This window comes from Chiloscyllium punctatum, chromosome 9 (assembly GCF_047496795.1).
Source record: "Chiloscyllium punctatum isolate Juve2018m chromosome 9, sChiPun1.3, whole genome shotgun sequence".
NCBI lineage: Eukaryota > Metazoa > Chordata > Chondrichthyes > Orectolobiformes > Hemiscylliidae > Chiloscyllium > Chiloscyllium punctatum.
The window spans coordinates 112,162,087-112,179,858 of record NC_092747.1 but is presented as its reverse complement, the minus strand read 5'-3'; the positions used below and the strand labels follow the sequence as shown (position 1 = coordinate 112,179,858).

The 17,772-nt window shown below is 39.6% G+C and overlaps 2 protein-coding genes across 4 annotated transcripts in view; one reads left to right on the top strand and one right to left on the bottom strand.

The window, feature by feature from the left end:
- The window catches only part of pdzk1 (PDZ domain containing 1), an 83,840-nt gene extending 71,094 nt beyond the window's left edge, over positions 1–12,746 (top strand). For both annotated transcript variants that reach the window (XM_072578069.1, XM_072578068.1), the window contains 5 exons: positions 1,665–1,860; positions 3,762–3,958; positions 6,879–7,079; positions 8,667–8,996; positions 10,208–12,746. In XM_072578069.1, the coding sequence (XP_072434170.1) occupies positions 1,665–1,860; positions 3,762–3,958; positions 6,879–7,079; positions 8,667–8,996; positions 10,208–10,267 (984 nt within the window). In that variant the 3' untranslated portion in view covers positions 10,268–12,746. The remainder of the gene's footprint in view (positions 1–1,664; positions 1,861–3,761; positions 3,959–6,878; positions 7,080–8,666; positions 8,997–10,207) is intronic.
- A 921-nt stretch (positions 12,747–13,667) lies between these two features.
- LOC140481602 (Golgi pH regulator) overlaps positions 13,668–17,772 on the bottom strand; it is a 46,963-nt gene continuing 42,858 nt past the window's right edge. For both annotated transcript variants that reach the window (XM_072578070.1, XM_072578071.1), the window contains exons 13-14: positions 15,588–15,653; positions 13,668–14,834 (exon numbers count right to left, since the gene is read on the bottom strand). In XM_072578070.1, coding sequence (XP_072434171.1) covers positions 14,628–14,834; positions 15,588–15,653 — 273 coding nt within the window. In that variant the 3' untranslated portion in view covers positions 13,668–14,627. The remainder of the gene's footprint in view (positions 14,835–15,587; positions 15,654–17,772) is intronic.

The window sequence follows — 17,772 nt, the reverse complement described above, 5'->3', positions numbered from 1 at the left end:
AGATAAGCTAGTGATGACCAGAAAGAGTCCCAATGAAGCTACAAGGAGATAAGCCTGAATTGCAAAGCAGGAAATAGTGGTTGACATCAGGCTCCAGAAGTAATTTCAGTCCCTGAGAAGAAGACTGAAAATCCTTACTGTTGCAGCAACCTTCTGGGCCAGAAAACTCATTATATTTAATAAACATATACTTTTTCTCATTGTTACAAATTGTAGTTACAAGCTACAGAAAAACATGGTAATTCTTTTAAACATTCTTCAGATCGACAACATTGTTCAAGAATTTATAACGTAAAAGTTAAGGGTAGTAGATTTTATTAAAGAAAATAATTTTGAACATTAAACATTTTTTATTGTACAGGTCTTGACATCCTAAATGCAATCACAAGGAGAAGTTTGTAATCTCATTACCATTCGAGCATTAAGGAATTATTTTGCTAAGTAATAGAATGTCATCTGGACTGCAAAGAGCATATCTTTGATTCATCTGGCCAATGCCAGGGAGAACAACAAATAATTTTCTTCCCTGAGCCCATGAACTCCTTATACACACATGACTGTGTGGCCAAATTCCACATCAACTCCATTTACAAGTTTGCTGACAAACACCACTGTTATAGGTTGGATCTCAAACAATGACTAGACAGAATACAGGAGAGAGAGATTGAGTGCTTAGTGGCATGGTATCAGACAACAATCTCTCTATCAACATCAGGAAAACTAAGGAGCTGGTCATTGACTTCAGGAAGCAGAGTGGAGAGCACTCCCCTGTCTGCATCAATGGTTCTGAGGTGGAGATGGTGGAGAGTGGTGAGTTCCTGGGAGTGGCGATCACCAACAATCTGTCCTGACAACAATCCATTCATGTTGACACAAAACCTCCTCTACTTCCTCAGGAGGCTAAGGAAATTTGTCATGTCCACAAAGACACTTACAAATTTTTATAGATTCACCAAAGAAAACATCCTATCTGGATGCATCACGGTGTTGTTTCGCAACTGCTCTTCCCAATACTCCAAGAAACTACAGAGGGTTGTGAACACAGTCCAGTCCATCATGCAAACCAGCCTCCTATCCATTGACTCAATCTATACTTCCCGTTGCATTGGGAAAGCAACCAACATGATCAAAGACACTGCCCACCCCGGTTATACTTCCATCATCTTCCATGACGCAGAAGATATAAAAGTTGAATACATGTACAAATAGATTCAAGAATGCTTTTTCCCTGCTGTTATCAGACTTTCGAGTATACCTCTCAAATGTTAATGTCGGTCTCTCTCTGCACCTTCTCAGCAGCTTAATATTGTATCCTGCACTCTGCTCTGTTACCATGATGCAATTGGAAAGTGCAATCTGCTTATAAAGCACGTAAGCCAACACTTTTCACTGTATCTCAGTACACCTGACAGTAATAAATCAAATCAAATGTGGCTGTATTCTACTATCCATCTTTTGTTCTGAGTCTAAGATCCTGTTCAACTGAACAATGGATGTAAAAAGAGTTATTGAAAAAACGTCTAGGGTGTTCTCCTAATGCCCCGGCCATCATTCTGCTCCTTAACTGATTTAAATAAACAGGTTTATCGGATATTTGTCAGAGGGCTAAATCTTTTTTGAAATATGATTGCCAAGTATTTTTAACTCTGTTGAATCTTTTTCAGATGAAAGCTTCAGGGAACAAAATCATGTTGCTTCTGATTGATGAGACCTCAGACAAATACTTCAAAAGCAAAATGATTAAAGTTGTGGCATCGATGGCAAGTGTGAAAGGACTGCCTCACAAACCACGGATAGCACAGCTAACCAAGGGACCTCAAGGCTATGGTTTCTCCTTGAGAGTCGAACAAGAACAAAAGGGTATTACAAACCAGAGCTTAATTTTCTGATTTTGTACTAAGGATGCAAAGCCTCTCTCAGTGGCACCATGCATTAGGAAGTTTGTAAGTGGTGGCTCATACCCTTCATACACTGACTCATACAGGGAAAATTCTATTAACCAGGATCTCTGTTCTATTTTTGTTCACATGGCAATGTTGGCACTCAAGAGCAACTCCCATCTCCCACAACCCACCTGGGGAATATTTCAGAAAGATGATCACATGCCTTGCATTATAATCATGAAGTAACAAATTGTAGTTCCTTCCAGACTTGACCATTCCCATGCTCTCGCGATGACATTTCATGTTTTATCATTTGTAAACTTCAGCTTATAAAAAAACTCTACTGTGTGTCTGAACTTGGATCAGATATCATTCATACATCATTCCCTTCATTCATTGACCAACGTTAGATCTTGGTTTAGCTGACTCAATTTTAGATTTACCATCATCACGTTCAAAGCCGCACGCCCTGTCCCGGTAATATTCTTCAGCCCCATAATATTCAGAGATATTGGCCTTCCTCCAAATCCTTTCATCCCCTGTTTCCTCTGTTCCACTCTTGGCAGTCGTGCGTTTAACTGATTGAATGTGGAGTCCTGAAATTCTTTCCTAAAATCTCTTCACCTCTTTGTCATCCTTAGAATGCTCCTTCAAATCCACCTATTTTACGATGATTTTGGTCACTTGTCCAGGGCTTTGATACCAAGAGTAATAAGGTTTTTTTATTCATTCACAGGATATAGGCGTCACTGGTTAAGCTAGCATTTATTGTTCATCGCTAATTGCTCTGAAAAAGGTAGTGTTGAGCTGATTCAAATCTAGCAGGAGTTTGAACAACACAAAGAATCAAAAGGGATACAGACACATTAAAGGAAAGGGTAATAAGATAGCATATCAATTACAATTTGTGAGATTATTCACATTGAAAGGAACAATATAAAATAAATATTGCTAAATGATGAACAACAGAGAGATTTGTATGTTTTGTAAATGTAATATGGAAGCTTAGCCTACATATAGAACAAGCAATTATAAAATCAAATAATATTTTGGCTTTTATTTTGAGGCTATTGGAGTCCAAGAGTAATTGTGATACAATTGTACAAGGCTTTGGTGAGTTCATAGCGGAATACTTTGATTTATTTTGGTCAAGGAAGGAAATATTTGCATTTGGAGGTAGTATAGCAAAGGTACATTAGATTGATTCCCTGGGATGAGAGGGTAGTCCTCTGATAAGAGGTTGAGGACACTGGACCTTCAGTCTTTGAAATTCAGGATAATGATAGCTGATGTCATTGAAACAATGAAACATTGAAACACAACCTATTTCTATGTTCTTGCAATTGTGACTTTCTAACCAGCCGGGAGATGGGTTGTTTTTCAAAATTAGTATACAGTTCAGCAACAATTGTGACTGTTAAGCTTTGGATGAATCTTCAGTTAGTTGGTACGGAGACTGATGATGATTCTTTTAGCTTGAATGATCTGCAAACATAAAAGACTTGGTGCTTCATCTATGAGACATGAAGCAACATTTGAATCATCTCAATTCAGTCTCCAATCGTACCGAAAGGATGTAATGATTTAACAGAAAGCTGAAAATATTGTTTGAACAGCAGTAAGATTGGCTATTGTGGAATGTGAAGTATATTCAGAGGTGCATTACAGAATCCACTAACTGGTAGATTCAAGTTCAGGAACATTTATCAGCATCGGATATGTATCTCCATTAACATTGCCCCACTATTATTACTTGATGTAATCCCCAACTCTATCTTCAAGTTTAATGACTACACAATGATATAAATGACCTTGAAGCTACTGGATTGTCTAAAAACCTGACTGGTTCCCTAATGTCATTTCTCTGTAAACATCTAGGTCATTTAATCAGGGAGATTGACCAAAACAGTCCAGCAGGAAAATCTGGACTACTTGATGGTGATCTTCTGATTGCTGTGAATGGGGATGTCGTTGAGCATCTGGATCATGAATCATTAGTTGATAAGATAAGGAAGTGTGGGAACCAGGTCACGTTCCTTGCTGTCGATAGTCCAACAAATGAGCTTTACAAACAGGTAAGTAAATGTGGAGAAAGTGAGGACTGTAGATGCTGGAGATCAGAGCTGAAAATGTGTTGCTGGAAAAGTGCAGCAGGTCAGGCAGCATCCAAGGAGCAGGAGAATCGACGTTTCGTGCTTGAGCCCGAAGAAGGGCTGAAGAAGGGCTCATGCCCGAAACGTCGATTCTCCTGCTCCTTGGATGCTGCCTGACCTGCTGCGCTTTTCCAGCAACACATTTTTCAGGTAAGTAAATGAGTCAATTTGAGGCCAAATGCAGATGGACAAATCTATTCACACTTACCTGAGTTGCACTGAAACTGGCATCTGGAATTGTGTCCAGATGAAATCTTTTACTGTAATGGGAGAAACTGCAACTACTGAGCTGTGGGGATTTAAACTCATGTTTTGCTTTATTCTAACGACATAGTGTTCACAAAGGATATTAGTCTTTTCCTGGGAGGCTGTAAACAGAGTTTATTCCGCAGGTCATGCTGAATCGCTTCCAGTTGAGATGATACAAATGCCTTCACAACACCTTAGTCAGTGATGAATCATATCAGACAGGGTTCCAGCACCAGACTGCCAAGTCACTTGTGTCACAATGTAACTGCGCAGCTAACTCTTAGGAAGACGACATTGGGTATGACCTTCATAAATGGGTACAGTCCATGCTTCAGATACACAAAACTCTGCTTAGACTACACCTGGGATAATTATGAGCAGTGCTGGGCATCATAATTTAAGGTGCTTTGAATGATTGAATGATTTTATTGTCACATGTATTTTACAGTGAGAAAAAAACCCAGTAAATTACAGTGAAAAGCTTTTCCACTATTGTCACAATCTGGCGCCATTTTGAATAGTTTAAGTAAAAAAAGGAAGCTATAGCTTAAAGAGAGTCCATCATCCTGAGCAAGCTCTTCGTCAATGATGCCTGCATCACCATCACTCCTCTATCGCATTGCCACCATCGACACTGGACCCAACCAACACTGAAGTCGCTACTCTACAGGCAGCAACTCTTGCCACTGAGTCTCCTCTGCCGGCGCCTGACCCACCAATATTGGTCACTCTGGGCCCCACCTCAATGTCATCATGATGCCTTTCTGCCATCGCTTCAACACTACCAGCACCAGGCCTAACCAGCAACGAAGTTGCCAATCCTCAGGTGACATATTTCGCTGCTGCACCCACCTTGCTGATGCCACCTCCACCAATATAGCAGCCACCAATTCCAATGCCAGGTCCCATTCTTGCCCCGCAAAAGAATGGACTGCAGTGTAGATTGTTCATAATGCCACCTGGATTCTAAGGTTTAAATTATGAGGGATGGTTACATAAACTTGATTTGCATTCTCTGGAATAAAGCCAAAATACTATGGATGCAGAGAATGCTGGAGAAACTCAGTAGGTCTGGCAGCATCTGCGTTCAGATAAATAGAGTTAAGGTTTTGATAACTTATCCAAGAAGAATTATACCAGACCTAAAGGTTATCTCTCCAATGATGCTACCAGATCTGTTGAGTTTCTCTAGCATTGTGTTGTATTCTCTAAACAGACCACTCAACTATTTCACATGCAGGGGGCAGTGAGAGTTACATTTGAACTGTGTTCTCACTCAGGTGGCAATAAATCAATAACTGAAAAAAATGAGCAATTAATAAAACAAATGACCATGAGAAAACAACAGAGCTAACTGATTGGAGGGCAGCCCCTGGCACAATCATCCCCCCTATATTTATTTGCATATGGAACCCTGGTTGCAGGCCGGATCGGACCCCTTCACCTGTTGATCAAGTCTACCCTACAATTTAAAAGATTGGAGGATGATTTGAATAAAATTTTGGGATATTAAGAGCAGCAAAGAATAGCTAGAGAAAAATAATTTCTGCCAACAGGGGAATGTAGAACGAGGAGGTAGCGTCTAAAAATCAAAACTGCATCTTTTCGGTATGACTTTAGGAAACATTTCTAAACTCAATGTCAGTAAAAGTTTGGAACCTGGCTTCCCTAAACAGCAATGGTTTGCAAATAAATTGTTAGCTGTAAATCTGAAATCTAAAGATATGAAGAGGTCTGGGACAAAGGCTGGGTATATGAAGTTAGATTGCCAGTCAGCCATGCATGTTGGAATAGTTCCAGGGGCTGAACCAGGTTCATATGAGGCTGGTTTTGGTGTTGGCCAAAGCTGTATAGCCTGATGGAACAAATGTTCCAAGAAGGCAAAACAAGTATGTAGGTATGATGTGCAAGAATAGGCCATTGACAGTACATTCAGTAACATTATCTGTGAAACAAAAGTGTGCAATTACCCCAGTTCAGTAACAATTAAGTAACAGCGTACTACTATCCTCAGAATCAGTAACCACCCATTGTGCAATATAATTACCCTGGTTCAATGACACACTGTAAGGTACATTCATGTACCCCCTACAATGAGCCAGTAAAAGACTGTACAATACAATTACAAACCACTATTTACCAGTTTTACCCTGACAGCTAGTAACACAATGTGCAGCTTATTTATCCCTGGGTCAGTAACACAGTTCAATTATTCCTAGAGTCAGTTACATACTATACAATACCCTCAGTCAGTAACACAACATATAATTACCTTCCCCAGGATCAGTAACACACTGCATTGCAGATTTACCTACAGGATTTACTTTCTACATAAGTAACTCTTGTGAATAATTATTATTACCAGTGAGTTTTAATTGTCCACAGTGGGGAGTCTGTAGGATGGGAACAGAGAGCAGGGGTTCCCAGATAATTGTTCTTCCTCCTGCAGTGTCTACACATACAAAGACTACTTATGAAGGATAAAACTGTAACCTCTCCAATATGCATCATAAAATAGTTTCATCATGCTTACACAAGGTGAAGGTTAAATTGATGTGGAGTTTTCCATTACCTTCTTACTGTCCAACCACAGGCTGGCATTTCTCCAATCTGCTACTGGAAAGAGGTTTATGAATCAGATCCACCAGTGGAAGTTGAGGAGTCACAGGAGAACCAGAGATCAACAGAAAGTCCTCAACATGGTCCCAGATTGTGTCATCTAACCAAAGGTCCAGAAGGATATGGCTTCATTCTCAATGCAATCAAGGGTGTGCAAGGACAGTTTATTAAACAGGTAAGAACTACTTGTGTGGGATCAAAGTAAGAACTTAACAACACAGGAAGCCAACTGGCCCATTGTCTCTGTGACAGTTCTTTGTTGGGGTTCTGCAATTAGCCCTATTCAAATATTTATTGAATTTCCTTCTGAAAGTTCCTGCTCAAGGGACAGGAGGGAAAAAGAACCCCTAACGTGTAAGAGCAGTTTTGTGGTGATTATATTGCTGGACAAGTAATATGGAAACCTGAGTTAAATTTCACCATGATGGCTGATACAATTAAATACCAGTATCAGGAATGGTGAAACCTGAAACAACCAGACTGTCATAAAAATCTACATGCTTTACTTTGTGTTTAGGGAAGGAAATCTATTGCCATACCCAGTTTGGCCTGTGGTTGACTCCTAACTCATAACAATGTTGTTGACTTTTAACTGCCCTCTGAAATGTTAAGCAAGGTACTCAGTTGCCTTCAAGGAAGTGGCTTAGCAACAGGTTTTCAAGGACAATTGGAAATGATTAGTAAATATTGGCCTTGCCAGTGATGCTCACATTGCATGAATAACAAGAATCTTGCCCTGCCCTGGCAGCCAGCTTGACAATACGATTGGTTCAGTTAAGCTTCTGGTTAGGAATTACCCCCCATGATATTGACAGCGGGGGAACTGGCAATAGCTGAATGTCATTAAATATTGATCGTGCAACACTGCTTTCACATCAGGAATCCTACAGTTTTTGACTGACAATCAATTATTGTTGCACTGCAAAAGCAAGATGGGTAAAGTTATTCTGCAGATGGAACTTGAAGAATGAAAATATGACTGGATCAATTACGGTTTCCATAGTTAGTTGAAGGTCATTCCTGTAACTCTTCAGACAATAATTAATCACAGATCTCTCAACCTAAGCAAGTATGTGTATAATATTGAGTAGGCACATTAAAGTTACAATGACAGCAGTCAAAAAAAAGTTGATAAACACAAAAGATATTTCATTCATTCATGGGGTATGGGCAGCACTGGCAAGGCCAACATTTGCTGATGATTGCTAATTGCTGTTTACATAGTGGTGTTGTGCTGCATTTTTGAATCGCTGCAGTCCCTATGATATATGGACACCGACAATGCTGAGAGGAAGGAAGTTCTGGGATTTTGTCCCAGCATGAGTGAATGAATGCTGATATAGTTCCAAGTCAGGATGCTGTGTGCCTTGAAGGTGGTTCTGTGCATCTGCTGTCCTTCTAGATTGCGACATGAGTTTAGAAGCTGACATCCAGAGGCCTTGAGCAAGATGATGTAGTGCAAAGTATGTGGGGATGAGTCAGTCTATTTGCATTTAACACTTGACATACAATCTTAGATTGGCCTACTTCAGAGTGGCCTAACAGCCCGTTGTGGCTTCACCAACTCTTTGAAATAGTTACTCAATTATTCCCATTCACCGACCTTTTTTCTCCTTTTCGAGTAGATATCCAATTCATATATATTGTATTCTTATCTGAGACTTACCATGAAATCTGCATCCACCACCTTTTCAGGAAGTACACTCGAGATCACAACAATATGCTCTGTAAAGAAATGCTTCCTTATTTTCCTCCATCTTAGGTTATTAAAGACAGCACAGCTGAAGAGGCAGGCCTGCAAGTGAATGACATATTGATTGAAGTGAACGGCATCAATGTGGAGACAGATACACATGAAGAATTGATAGAAAAAATCAAGACCAGTGATGATAAGCTGAGTATGCTGGTGATTAGAAAGGAAGAGTATGATCATTACAAAGAAACAAACACCCCAACTTCAGCAAATGCAATCCGAATGCCAACGCCTGAGCCAGTTACTCCTCCTGAGAATACCGAGGAGGAAAGCACGCCTGAAGAACCAGAAACTCAGGAACCAGCAGCTGACAGTCCTACCATGGAAAGGAAAGAGCAGGTAAATGACTCAATCATGGCCAAAACTTACAGTTAAATAGCACCTTTAACACATCAAATCATCACAAGGCATTCCACAATAGCATAACCAAATACATTTCAATGGACCCACTTAAAGTACATATTAAGGCATGTTTGCAAAAGGTGGTGGAATTTAAGGAGCAGCTAAAAGACAACAGAGGCCCAGGCAGATAATTTCAGAGGTTAGGGCCTCAACAACTGAAGGCACATCCAGCAATGTCAAGTATCTGCATCAGGCTAGATCGGAGGAATGTAAAGTTACAAATTACTACATTGTATTAAACAGTATTTACAGCACAGAAATTGGCTATTCAGCCCAGCAGTATTTATCCACCATATGAACCTCGTCCCACATCTCTTTATCTGACATAGAGATGTACAGCATTGAAACAGACCCTTCAGTCCCATTCATCTATTCTGACCAGATATCTTAGATAAATCTAGTCCCATTTCCCAGCACTTGGCCAATATCCCTCTAAACCCTTCCTATTCATATACCTATCCAGATGCCTTTTAAATGTTGTAACTATACCAGCCTCCACCACTTCCTCTGGCACTCATTCCATACACGTACCACCCTCTACTTGAAAAAGTTGCCCCTTATGTCCCTTTTAAATCTTTGCCCTCTCATCTTAAACCTATGCCCTCTAGTTTTGGACTTCCCCACCCCAGAGAAAAGACCTTGTCTATTTACCCTATCCATGCCCCTCATGATTTTATAAACCTCTATAAGGTCATCCCTCAGCCTCTGGATGCTCCAGAGAAAATAGTCTCAGCCTATTCACCTTCACCCTATAGCTCAAACTCTCCAACCCTCAGCGTACACTTCCATTATCCTTTATCGTTCTTGGATGGTTGTAGAGCTAATGAGGTTAGAGGTGAGGATGGGCAAGGCCATTTGCTTAAACCCAAGAATAACAATTTGTGTTACTTGACTGTATATTGATGTAGGACAAAGAGAGGACTGCAGATGCTGGAGATCAGAAAAACACAGCAGGTCAGGCAGCATCCGAGGAGCAAGAGAATCGACGTGTCGAACAGAAGTCCTTCATCAGGAATGGTGCTTATGTCTGAAACATCGATTCTCCTGTTCCTCGGATAGTGATGTAGCTAAGCGTGAAACCAGAGATGTAAGTAAATGGGACTTGGCACAAGTTGGTATATTTAAAACTTATATTATTATTTTTGCAGACCAAGTCGTCACCCTCATTATCGGCTGAAGAGGACACAGATGATGATACACAATTGTAACAAAATCTCAGAGGAGCAACATAATCAACATCTTTGCAGCTTTTATGAACTGGAATGATCAGCAATGGTTTATGGCTTGACTCAGATTTACCAATCAAACTTTGTTTCTCATTATAGTAAGTTTCCCAGAGGTGTTTCAAAACCAGGATTCCTAAATATTATCTTTAAAATTCAGTAGAAGAATCCTATAGTACTTGTGGTGACCACTCCGCCATTTGTGCTAGTGCTGGGTCATTGAATGCTATCCAAATTAATTCCACTCCCCTGCCCTTTCCTCTTAACCTATATTATTTTGCCCTCTTCATTTATCTGTCCAATTCTCTTTAGAAGAAAGTTATTATTGGATCTATTTCCACTGTCCTTTCAGGTAGATCATTTCAAATCTTAACTCACTCTTATTTCAAGTCACCTCTGATCCTTTTGCCGATCACCTCAGATCTGTCTTCACCGGCTACAATTGCCCTGCCAGTGGATTAAATCACCCTTTAACTTTTTTGACTTTAAGGAGAACAAATATTTAGAATAAAACATTTATTATGAATCAAAGTCTGTAGCTGAGATATTTTCATGAGAAATGTTACTTAATATGGACATCAATTTGTTTGAATTTCTATTCATGAAAATAAGCTTTATTGTACATGAGTGTGCAGTGCACATAATCGGTAATGACAAGTTGATTGGCCTTTTCTGTTGTAACTATTCAATGATTCTATAATATGATTTCATTTATTATTTGCATTAGCACCTATTTTGCAGAACTCATCATAAATGGACCATTTCCTAGAATATTAGGTTTAAAAGTCACTTACCTGATTTCTGGCTAGCTGAACAAAAGAACAGGCATCTTGGGTTAGGGTGAGAAAGAAGAGTCGGTATCGAAGATACCTTATTGAATAATGGAACAAAATCGGAAGGCTGACTTGTTCACTCCTGATGCTATTTTCCAAAGGAGGACCCCTGGAACTCATATGCATCTCCTGCTTTCAACCACCACTAAAACAAGCTGCGTTTATGTAACACCTTTAACAAAACAAAACGTTCCAACGAGTTTCACAAGGGAGTTAAAATTATTAAATTTCAACCCTTAGTGTCATTGCTTCCCAGTAACCAAACATCTCGGAGGTCCTTCATTTCATTCATGTTCACAATTCCCATCATTCGATTTGTCAAGAGGAATAACCGTCCGAAAACAAAACAGGGTGGGATGCTTTCTCATTCCCAGCCAGGCTCAGCTATTGATTGTCAATGAATCAATTAGATTAAATAAGAGCCTAATCAAATAACATTTGACACCAACCACAAGATGACATATTCAGACAGTTGACCAACAACTAGTCAAAAAGTGAAAGAGGTGAAGACATTTATGGAAGAAATACCTGATTTTCCAGCCTAGGTAGCTGAAGATATCTATCAGTTACCCTTTTTAAAATTTGTTGGTGGGATGTGGGCATTGTTTTCTGGGCTAGCATTTGTTTACCAGGCCTAAATCCCTGAGGGGGCAGTTAGGAGTCAACAGTTGAAAACGCGGTCAGTCTGGAGTCACATGTTGGCTACACCAGGTATGGATTTTTAAAGTATTTTAATGGTCTTCCCCTAAAGGACATTAGTGAATCAGATTTTTTTTTAATGACAATTGGCAGTGGCTACATAGGGTCATAGAGATGTACAGCACAGAAACAGACCCTTCGGTCCAACTCGTCCATGCAGACCAAATATCCTAAACTAATCTAGTCCCATTTGCCAGCACTTGGCCCATATCCCTCTAAACCCTTCCTATTCATATACCCATCCAGATGCCTTTTAAATGCAAGCACAATAACAGTAATGAGGGGAATCCTTGAAAAATTCCTAATATTTACATATGAACTATTCATTAAAATAAAAAAAATGCAAAATGCACAGCAGATCCAATGAAATCTATAAATACAAAAGGGATTAATGTTTAATCAGATGTAAAGGGTATCAGCAATGGGTTGTGTGTCAGAGACATTTGGACGTGATGAGTATTTCCAATTTATAGCTTTTCAATTAAAAAATTCAGTATTTATTCTTTTTAATTATTTTATTTTCCACTTACATTAAGCAAGGTTGGTATGAGGAAGCTCCTATGATTATAGACTTACAGTTGCGTAGCCACACATGTTAACAGCTTGGGAATCCAGCTAAAGTTATGAAATGTTTTTAGATTTTTTTGAATCAGGGTAGTGAGTTCATTCAGTTCCAAATGTATTTACTCAATGTCAAGGTTTAAAGCAAATTTTATAAACTCATGGTTCATGTAATTTGGTTTGTAGCTATATTATCTGTAGATTGGTGTATACATATTAAATTGAAACAATCAAAATGATCAACTAATATGGATCACTGATGATGCTGTATTGTATAAAAGGAGAATATTCGAACCAAATGTTTTCCTTTGGATGTCACTGACCAATGTACTAATCCAACAATAAACACAGTTAGAAGGTACACCCTGAAATGACTGCCCTGTACATTCATTTGATAAATTAATATGCAGAATGGAAAATAATGCAATATTGTTGGATATGCATACACAACACAATTTGTTCACATACTGCCTGTAAAGTAATAAATAATCCCAAACATTAAAAAAAACATTTCAAGTGAAAACTCTACATTAACTAAAACCTGATGAAACAGGTGGGGTTTTAGAGCACCTTAGAGGAGTAGAGAAAGAGATGGTGAGATTTAAGGGAAAACAAATCACAGTCAATGGTCAAGGTAACCAATATCGAGTAATTAAAAAGAGTATAGACCAGAATTAGTGAAATACAGAAATCTCAAAGGGTTGTGGGGTTGGAAGAAACTAGAGTTTAGATTAGATTCCCTATAATGTGGAAACAGGCCCTTCGACCCAACAAGTCCACACCAACCCTATGAAGGGTAACCCACCCAAACTCATTTCCCTACGTTTCCTCCTGACTAATGCACCTAATGCTATGGCCAATCCACCTAACCTGCACATCTTTTGAAATGTGAGGAAACCCACACAGACATACAGACATGAGGAGAATGAGCAAACTCCACACAGGGGTGGGAATTGAACCAGGGAGGGGCGGGGGGGATGTCAAGCCATGTAGGGAATTAAAATCAAAGATGAGAATTTTAAAAGTGAGCTATTGTTTACCTTAGAGTTAATGCAGGTCAATGAATTAGGACACAGGCAACAGAATTCTAATGATGTCAAATTTACAAACAGACTTAGGTACGAAGTAAGGCACAAGGCAGAGAGTTGAAACAAAATCTAGGAGATTGGCAGTTAACATAACGTGCATGGAAACTATTCAAGCTCATCACATAGGCACAGTAACAAACATGGGAAGAGTAAAGAAAATTAAACTAAAGTCTATTAAGGATATTAATATTTGATTTCCACACGTTTTGCATAAAGAATACTTACTTTATTGGACCCTTTAAGATCGTTAAGAAAATACAGAAGTGTCATCACAAAAGAACACTCAAATCAGAATAATAAAGAAATCAGGGATATCAGGCAGCAAAAAAGGACGCTTTTTGATCTTGCAAAGAATTCAGACATGCATGAGGTAGATTCAGGTGACATACAATGTAGGTGCTTATAATGCTTCTGTGAAAACCATCTGAATGTCATAAATTACAAAGGACTTCATTCACTGCAAGAAGGTGAGGCATATCCTGGATGAAATACACTATGTATCAGATGCCTGACAGGCTACTTTACAGAAGTGACAATGTTGCTCAGATCACCACTCTAACCACTATGTAACATTGCAAGATCAGGGGTCGTCTCATTAAAATTCTTTTTTTTTATTCCCAGGAAAAAATCTTTCTGAATTTTTATAAAGTGGAAATCAACTAAACTTCCATACAATTTCCTAAGGCTTTGAGGTTATCAGCTGATGGGAAATAAGGGTCATCGTTTGCAAATGGACATTCTTAAGTTGCAGCCTTACTGACTAGGGCAGTAAGGTGTTATTCCATTAGCTTTTGCTCTTTACAAAGCAAGAAAATTTTATGCCTTCAAAGTTCTTATTTACAGTCTTTGAAAAATTGTTCTAAAATCAACTGGAAGCCTTCAAGAACTGATTTACATTCCTTCAGTTCAAAATTAACTGTAAACTTTACTAATGATTTTGTTTTGATATTTATCCAAATGAAGCTTTCTGTAAGTTAAATTTTTCATATTCTTTCCATCAAACCAGCAACCAGCCAGGCTTTATACATCTGCATGTGAGCTTCTCAGTAGGTTTTCTTTCCTCAAGACTTTTCAATGTCCAAGTTGTGGATGATGTTATGGTCCAGTGGTTTATAAAGACAATGTGAACACAGTAGGTGAGTGCTCAGATTGGCAGTGGCTTGACTAAAAGCTCATGTGCTTTTCTGGGGCTTGTTTGTGTGCCAAGTACAGGAAGACGATACTAGACAGTGCACTGACCAGGAAGATGACATCAAACCAGCGATGGTAGAAATTAAACTGCAGCTCCCCTAGGACCTCAGTTACAATGGTGCGATATTCCAGGGGCATGCTCATTCTCATCAGCAATACCGATGACACAAAATACATCCCCTGTGGAAGAAACAGAACAAGCAAGTGAAACTGCAAGTTTTCGGCACATCAGAATAAATGTTAGTTCACCCATGTTAACATTCTAATGCTACTTTTCATTCTCTGTGGTATTGTGTGAAATTGGAGTCAAAACCAAAGTTCAAAGCCACGGGATATTTGCTCAGATGTAAATCAATTCCCACTTTAAAATCATTGTCTACCTTTATCTTTCCACTTCATTGCAAATTACTCTATTGAACATTTACAATGGAAACTGCCTTAACTTATTATTCTGCATTTGGTATTGCCTCCATTAGGAAGTGGAGTTAATTACAGTTTGCTAAGTTTAAGCAGGCAACTCATCTATTATAAGATAAATGAATTTACAAAGGGAGCAGTTTTCAGAAAGCAAACACATAATTTGCTAACATAGTTTGATTTCTGTAACTGAACATTAAAATAGAACATCAATTTATTCAAGTCATATGACACACTTAAAGTGGGAGTGTCACCAGAGCATACCATGTGGCTAATCTCAGGTTAGCCACAACAATTTCTATTCTTTGGGTCAACACAAGATTTGCCTGATATTTAAATGTACTAAACATTCTTAATTTTACACTGAATTGAGAGCAATTCTGTTCTAGGAACTAGGTGATGACTGCCCAAACTCATTTCACACATGATTCTTACAAACAGCAGATGGAAAAAATCTTTGTCTGCATAGCTTGGGCTGTGTATGCCCATTCGCCTACTATTACTTTAAGTTCTTACCATAATCTGTGCGAGGACGAGTACTATAACATTAGATGATTTATTGCTGGAGATTGCGTAAAAAAACTAGGAGAGAAACAAACAAATATTAAATTAAACCAGATCAAAGATACAGAAAGGCAGCTCACCACAATAGCACCAAAAATGAGAATATGAGAGGATGGAGAAACGAGAAAAACAGTGATTTTTCTCCTGTTTTCTCTATATTGTAACAATGACCATGCCTTTTGGTTGTTGCATCATGAAATCTTTTGTTATTCAATCTTCCCTAGTTTCCACCATATGAATGACCTTCTCCTTTATTCTTCCTGCCTAGATGTCTCTGTCTTAAACCCTTCAATTTATTTTTCTATTCAGTTCTGATGAAAGTTCATAGGCCTGAAATGTAAACTGTCACTCTCTCCACAGAGGTAAAAACAATGACTGCAGATGCTGGAAAGCAAATACTGGATTAGTGGTGCTGGAAGAGCACAGCAGTTCAGGCAGCATCCAACGAGCAGCGAAATCAACGTTTCGGGCAAAAGCCCTTCATCAGGAATAAAGGCAGTGAGCCTGAAGCATGGAGAGATAAGCTAGAGGAGGGTGGGGGTGGGGAGAAAGTAGCATAAAGTACAATAGGTGAGTGGGGGAGGGGATGAAGGTGATAGGTCACGGAGGAGAGGGTGGAGTGGATAGGTGGAAAAGGAGATATGCAGGTAGGACAAGTCCGGACAAGTCATGGGGACAGTTACTGAGCTGGATGTTTAGAACTAGGGTGAGGTGGGGGAAGGGGAAATGAGGAAACTGTTGAAGTCCACATTGATGCCCTGGGGTTGAAGTGTTCCAAGGCGGAAGATGAGGCATTCTTCCTCCAGGCGTCTGGTGGTGAGGGAGCAGCGGTGAAGGAGGCCCAGGACCTCCATGTCCTCGGCAGAGTGGGAGGGGGAGTTGAAATGTTGGGCCACGGGGCGGTGTGGTTGATTGGTGCGGGTGTCCCGGAGATGTTCCCTAAAGCGCTCTGTTAGGAGGCGCCCAGTCTCCCCAATGTAGAGGAGACCACATCGGGAGCAACGGATACAATAAATGATATTAGTGGACGTGCAGGTAAAACTTTGATGAATGTGGAAGACTCCTTTAGGGCCTTGGATAGAGGTGAGGGAGGAGGTGTGGGCACAGGATTTACAGTTCCTGCGGTGGCAGGGGAAAGTGCCAGAATGGGAGTGTGGGTCGTAGGGGGGTGTGGACCTGAATGAACAGGAACCCAGTATTAATGAAAATAGTGAGCCGATGAGTGAGTTAGCGAAGATACCCAACAACTCAATATCTCCTAATATCTTACACTAGGTTGAAGACTGTCTCATTGCAGTGTTGTTGGAGAAATTCTCAGAATTACAATCATTCACCTTTATGACACTCTGCTTGACATTGCAAAAATGACATTAATGACTGGAAGGTGTTTGCTATGAATGTTCAAATAATGACAAGATGTTGTGAGGGTAAAAACAAGGACTGCAGACGCTGGAAACCAGATTCTAGACTAGAGTGGTGCTGGAAAAGCACAGCAGTTCAGGCAGCATCCGAGGAGCAGGAAAATCTATTCCTGATGAAGGGCTTTTGCCCAAAACGTCAATTTTCCTGCTCGTTGGATGCTGCCTGAACTGCTGTGCTCTTCCAGCACCACTAATCCAGTATCTCTCTCCACAGATGCTGCCTTCCCTGCATATTTCCAACATCTGCTATTTTTATCGTTCTCCTTAGAACTGAGAAACTTAAGTGAGATTTAATAGAGCTGTTCAGAATTATCATGATGGGTTGTTCAAAAGATCCATCACCATTTCTCAAGACTAACTAGGGAAGAGTAACAATGGCCTTAACGACATCCACATTAATTTCAGTTCTATTAACAATGAACTAACCTATGGTTAACCACAGTTTTATGAGACCATGCATGTGTTTGTGTGTGTTAATAAGCATAAGCATGTAGATGGACATGTGCATCTGAAATTATGTGACTTAGACACTGACTGATTGAGATCATGAGTGTACAGATATGAGTGCGTGTTTGTGTAGCAGAGACAGTCTTTAACTGCACGTAAGTGATAGCACATTTCCTTACATAGATATATGTGAGTGCATGAGACAGCGTTTGTGTAAGAGACAGTATCTCCCCACACAGATTTCTTCTGCTTCTTTCTCCTCTTTTGTT